The sequence below is a fragment of the Chiloscyllium plagiosum genome, chromosome 38, assembly GCF_004010195.1.
Source record: "Chiloscyllium plagiosum isolate BGI_BamShark_2017 chromosome 38, ASM401019v2, whole genome shotgun sequence".
Lineage (NCBI taxonomy): Eukaryota > Metazoa > Chordata > Chondrichthyes > Orectolobiformes > Hemiscylliidae > Chiloscyllium > Chiloscyllium plagiosum.
Window position 1 is genome coordinate 19,785,015 of NC_057747.1, and position 6,049 is coordinate 19,791,063.

The following is a 6,049-nucleotide window of genomic DNA, read 5'->3' on the forward strand; positions in this document are numbered from 1 at the left end:
CTCCACCCCTTCTCCTCCCCCACGCCTCCACTCCCCCTCCTCCACCCCCCTCCTCCCCACGAAGTTCCGCTTCCTGTTCTGTTCCGCGCTGCTGGGGCAGGGGGTGTCATTGCGGGTTTCCGCTCTCCCTTCCCTCCGCCATGTTGTCCCGCTCCTTGCCGCGTTGCTGTCGAGCTGCCGCCGTTGGCCTCCGCGGCCTGCGGCCATGCAGCTCCGAGGCTGGCCAGAGGCCGCGGGTCTACATGGATATCTCTGTGGACGGCAGGCCCCTTGGTCGGATCACCATGGAGGTGAGCTCCGGGCAGTGGCTGGGGCCAAGGGCGGGGTGGGATCGGGAATGTCCTCACTTTTGCCTATATAACTGATCCGGTTAGTTAAGAAGTTTTAGTTGGAATTAAACATTAGCAAGGTTCCACTCTGTCAAAAGTCAGCTCTCTCCGTGGAGTCCTACTGCAGTTCTGTAATACTGCAGTGTTGGTCATTTGACCTCTCCAGTCTCCCCACCCTTCCCCAGACAATGACTGCGTGGTGCAGTAACGGGTGGAATTCTAGCATAACACAAACCTGCCGAGAAGCTTCGCATGGTACGACGGAAATGGGCAATCATCCATTTCGCAGTGTGCGAATGCAACGTGCTGCAGGGAGGATTGCACTGGTGGAGAACGTTAGACACGCCCGTTTTGTCGAGTTCAGCATTTTATAGTTTTCGCTATTATAATGTATGGGTACCAACGATTCTTGAGTTCCAGGTTGTTATCGATATTAGTCCATTTTTCCCATTATTTCTGACTTTGGCCATTTAGTGATTGAATGATATTCGCTGATTTATAATTTTAAAAAGCCCCACTTATTGGCCATGCATTTTCAGTGCATCAGTCTTTTTCATTTTCAGGTGGTACACTTTAGATAGGCTTTGTCTGCAGTTTCCAAAATCAGTATTGTGGCTGCTGCACATGTTGGCAAAAGTCTTGAACTGGGTATGGTAGTAAACGTTCATTTACTAGATGTCAGTATAATTTATTGTCTTGAACTATTGCAATTCATCTGGTGTATATAACCTACATTTAAGGAGGGAGTTCCAGGATTTTGGCCCATGTGGTATCATTTTGCAAATGAAATTAACCCACTGTCTAAAGATTATCTTGATGAAGAGAGTTACTGGATTATGGGTGAATTAAGCCAATGGTAGTGGGTGTTGTTAGAGTTGAGCTGGAAAAAGCAAAGCAGGTCAAGCAGCATATGAGGAACAGAGGAGTTGTTGGTTCAGGTTGAACCTTTTCATAAGGTCTGGAACCTGCTGTCCTGTTCCTTAGATATTGCTTGACCTGTGCTTTTCCAAGAGTCTCACTTTTCAACTCTGAACCCAACAGTAGCCATTGCCTAATCAGTGTGAGTGAATGTCCTTCATTGACTAGCTTGATGCAATTTCAGTATTTGAGAATGCAAAATTGAATTAATGACTACAGCTGTTGTGAAACTTGTTTTGCATGAAAACTGAAGCTGTGCTGTTATCTCTTTCAGCTCAGGGCTGATGTGGTCCCAAAAACTGCAGGTAAGTTTGAGAAACTGACTTGAGATGAAGAAAGTTTTGATCTTGCTATGTGCTAATACTCTTAACTTTGTTACAGAAAATTTCCGTGCACTGTGCACTCATGAGAAGGGGTACGGTTATAAGAATTCGACATTCCACAGAATCATTCCTAAATTCATGTGCCAGGTGAAGTAGCAATATAATTTTATGTTCATTTGGTAATATTGCTGTTTTGATTAAATGATTAATGACCTGTTCAACTCTCAATGGTTCAGGGTGGTGACTTCACAAACCACAATGGCACTGGTGGGAAGTCCATCTATGGACACAAGTTTGCTGATGAGAATTTCCAATTGAAGCACACTGAACCTGGTGAGTAAGATGTTTTTCCTTCATAGGTGATGAAGGAATGTTGTGCGCGCTAACTTTTCTTTCATGGTAAGGAGATGATCAGAATTGACGAAAGAGCAGGAAGTTTTGAAGGAGCTCTAATGGTCTGCATGGGAGGGTTGCAATTGAGAAATTGTTGAAATCGGTATCTGGGGCGATGTGGTTTGAGGCTGTCCCATAATGTTTGCAAGCTCTCAAAGCAGTAATCTAATACTACATTCAACTGTTTGAAGTGGACAAAAGAATTATTGTGGAATGTTAACATTCGGAGAATTTGCTTGAATTTTAAGTAAGTCATACCTTAATATATTTCTGAAGTTTCATTTTTCTCTAATTCCATTCAGTAAAATCTATATTTTTGTCAGCTGTTGCAACTGTACTAATAACAAATTCCATTACAAGAAACCTATAATTGGCCATTTCAGCGCAACATCCTGCATAAGGAATATGGGTGTATCGGGTCATTGTTAGCGCAACATTTTTAAATAAGAATCCGTCTGAAGGAATGAAACAATTTTTTTCTTTGGCACCAGCATGGTTTGCAACCTAGTTAAAGTTGTTTTGACTCAAATGAAAAGTCCTAACTTATTTTGACTATTTTATTTCTTTCAGTTGCTACTGCAACTTCCTTGGAAGTTCAGCAACTGATACCCACTAACTTGATTTCTGTTTACTGATAAACGTGTCAGTGAAACAAAGTATGTAGAGAGCCTGTGAAAGTTCGATGCTTGCATTTGGTAATTTCAAAATCCTTTTGCAGAATCTGCTTGCAAATATGCCATGCTGACTTTAAGTCATTTTCCCTGATCCTTCCACTGGCTTATTTTAAATAGTCCAACTGCAAGAGCTGTTCAGAGGTTCACAGTAATCCATTTGGTGGTAACTCACTGCCTTACCTGTGTCTCCATTTACAAGTCTTGAATCAGCATAATTGAATTTCCAATACTCCCACTTGTCTAATTAACATTCAACATTCAATTCCTTTGCTACTGATATTAATTACAAGATATGCTGCAAAGTTTGCCAATACTTCTGGATTGCACCTTTTAAACTTGTGACCGTACCACCAGAAGGACAAAATCAGCAAATGTATAGGAGCACAACGGACTCCAAGCACCCCACCAACTTGACTTGGAATGGTAGTGGCATCCTTTATCTTCCTTGAAATCAAAATACTCCCAAATCAGTGTACCTATACTGCATGCATTGCAGTTAGGAGAAGGTGAGGTCTGCAGATGCTAGAGATCTGCCAAAATGTGAGGTGCTGGAAAAGCACAGCCAGTCAGGCAGCATCTGAGGAAGAGGAGAGTCCGTTTTTTGAGCATAAACTCCTCGGGAATGACTGGCCCAAGGCAGCTGAGAGAAATGGGAGGGGTGTGGCTGAGAGCAAAATTGCTGGGAATGTGATAGGGGAGGTGGGTGAGTGGTAATAGGTTGGATGGGTGGAGTGGATAGGTGGGAAGGCAAATGGACAGGTAAAGCAGTTCAAGAAGGTGGTGCAGAGTTGGAAGGTTGTCTCTGGGATAAGGTTGGGGGAGGGGAAATGAAAATATTAATGAAATCTACATTGGTCCTGTGTGGTTGGAGGGTCCCAAGGGGGATGATGAGGCCTCCTTCCTCCAGGCTTTGGATTGCTGGAGTTTGGTAGTGGAGGAGACCCAGGACTTTTATGTTTTCGGTGTGGGAGGGGGATTGTGTTCGGCCATAGGGCACATGCTCATTTAGACAAGTGGCAAAATCCCATGAATGAACTCTGATATGGGAACAGGAGAATTATGTTAAATTCTTCTGTTCTGATGTAGAATACCAGGACAGGATTAGGGGGGGGGGGGGCTAAATGATGTCTTGCTCCTACCTTCCTATGATAACCTTAGTTTTTTTTGTCACAGGTCTCCTGTCTATGGCCAATGCTGGGCCAAATACAAATGGGTCACAGTTCTTTATATGTACTGAGAAAACTACTTGGTAAGTATGTGTTGGCTTAAATTTCTTTTGCCAATAATTCATTGGATTTCGTGGTTACTAATGTTATTTCATCTTGTAGGTTGGATGGGAAGCATGTCGTATTTGGTAAAGTTGTAAAAGGCTATGATGTCGTGGAGATGATGGAGAAATGTGGCAGTGAAGGTGGCAAGCCATCCTCTAATATTACCATTGTTGATTGTGGACAATGTGAATAGAATTGTACAATACAAATAAAACTTGATTACTTGAAATTCCAGCTTGGCTTTGAACTGAGTTATTGCATGTTTGTGGCAATGATTGTTATATTCGAAATGGGGAAAATCTAATGCCCAAAGAAGTTCACAATGCTTTGGACTGCTTTTCAGAACAGCTCTCTAGAGAGCATCTATACTAGCTATGATTTAAGATCAGGTTCCTTAATCTTATTAGAGGCACACCTGGTTGCACCAACCATAATATCACTTGGATTTTAGGTTCCGTTTGAGGGAGGAGTGAGTTCATGACTGTTCTAATTTAAGGTGAATTGATGGCACAGAAGCAGCTGGCCAAAGTAAATGGCTAGATTTATATTAAAGCATCCTTTATCAAGTGACATGGCTCCGGTTAGCACTGGTTCCATTCCAGTCTCTGGTAATTGTGCAAGCTCCCCATATCTGAATGGGTTTCCTCCCACAGTCCAAAAGATATGCAGGTTAGATGGATTGGCAATGTTAAATTGCTGTGAAGAACTGCACCCCCCCCCCCCAACCCCCAGGTTGTTCCCTCTGCCCTGCGCAAGTACCTATTGCACTCAGTTGCCTTCCTTTGGCCAAGTCCAACTCTTCTACCATTTATCTCTACTCCCTTGGCTCAAAGCCTAATTCCTGATGATGGGCGCTTGTCCAAAATGTCAATTCTCCTGCTGTCTGGCATGTGCTTTTCCAGCACCCCACACTGATGCAAATGCTAAATAGTCTATAGTGTCCAGGGGGTGTGTAGTTGGATGGATTAGCCATGCAAAATGCAGGGATGTAGTAAGGGGGAGTGGTGGGATGCTCTTTGGAGAGTCTGTGCGGACTTGTTGGCCTGATCCTGAGTAAGGGGATATTGTATAGTACACAAGATGGTGAAATGTTTCAAGCTACTGTGGATAACTAGATCTTGCTAGTATCACTTTAAGATTGGAGATTATACTTTTTAAAAAGTAAAAACTGAAGGCTAGCCAGAAATTTTCAAAACATCTATTTGAAGGAATGTCATAGTTGTGTTGGTCCAATAATTGAGACTGGAGAACTGCAAATGAAATGAAAATGGCTTATTAATTCAAGGGATGAAGGTGTTACTGGCTTGGCCAGCATTTATTGCACATTTCCTAATTGCCCAGAGGAAGCAGTTAAGTGTCAGTCATATTGCTGTGGGTCTTGAGTCCCACATAGGCCAGACCAGATAAAGAGAGCAGTTTCCTTTTAATTTGGATACTTATGAAAATCTCAATCAAATAATGAATCAATGATTTTAAACTATTGCATATAGTAAATCAAAATAAGGTCCTTCGAGTAGGTTAAGCCTCAATTCTGTTGTTTCCTGTCTAATGCTGGAATTTAGCTTTGATTCAAACAGTCTCTCTGGAAGAGTCCTGGGTTCATTACTTGTGCAGTGTTCTTTAAAGCTCAGTTACTGAAGGTTCTTCAAGTTGCATTCTTAATCGGTTCTCTTTATGATAAGAGATTATTGAACTTTGAGGTTTTTTTTTCAACCTAACATTAGTTACACTTCTGGAGACTTTGAAGCTCCCCTATTGCTCTCTCTTTGAAATAACCTGTCTTGCAATTAACTCCTTGTGTTTTTCATGATGTTCCTTCTACAGGTGGTCTTAATTACCAATTTATTTAGCTTACAAGCAGTAATCTACATAAATTGCTGGAAAAACTCAGTAGATCTGACAGAATCTGGAGAGAAATCAGTTAACGTTTCAGTCCCTGTGAACTTTCAGAACTTCAGTGAGCGAGCAGCTTGTTTAGAATTAGCAGCCCTGTAGTGTGGAAACAGGGCCTTCAGTCCAACCAGTCCACACAAACCCTCTGAACAGTAACACATCCATACCCATACCAAAACCGATCTGGCAAAGATTTCAGGGTCTCTCGAGCTCTTTCCTTACAATGATGGTGTGAGCAGCTCTTGAAT

General features: G+C 42.3%; 1 protein-coding gene across 2 annotated transcripts in view; it reads left to right on the forward strand.

Moving 5' to 3' along the window:
• The window catches only part of LOC122541886 (peptidyl-prolyl cis-trans isomerase-like), a 5,342-nt gene extending 1,200 nt beyond the window's left edge, over positions 1–4,142 (forward strand). Inside the window, exons 1-6 of one of the 2 annotated variants that reach the window (XM_043679051.1) lie at positions 96–290; positions 1,522–1,552; positions 1,629–1,717; positions 1,807–1,903; positions 3,811–3,886; positions 3,966–4,142. In XM_043679051.1, the coding sequence (XP_043534986.1) occupies positions 141–290; positions 1,522–1,552; positions 1,629–1,717; positions 1,807–1,903; positions 3,811–3,886; positions 3,966–4,101 (579 nt within the window). In that variant the 5' untranslated portion in view covers positions 96–140 and the 3' untranslated portion in view covers positions 4,102–4,142. Of the gene's footprint in view, positions 1–95; positions 291–1,521; positions 1,553–1,628; positions 1,718–1,806; positions 1,904–3,810; positions 3,887–3,965 lie in introns of those variants that run through there. The other variant, XM_043679052.1, reaches the window with a different exon arrangement.
• The last annotated feature ends 1,907 nt before the right edge of the window (positions 4,143–6,049 follow it).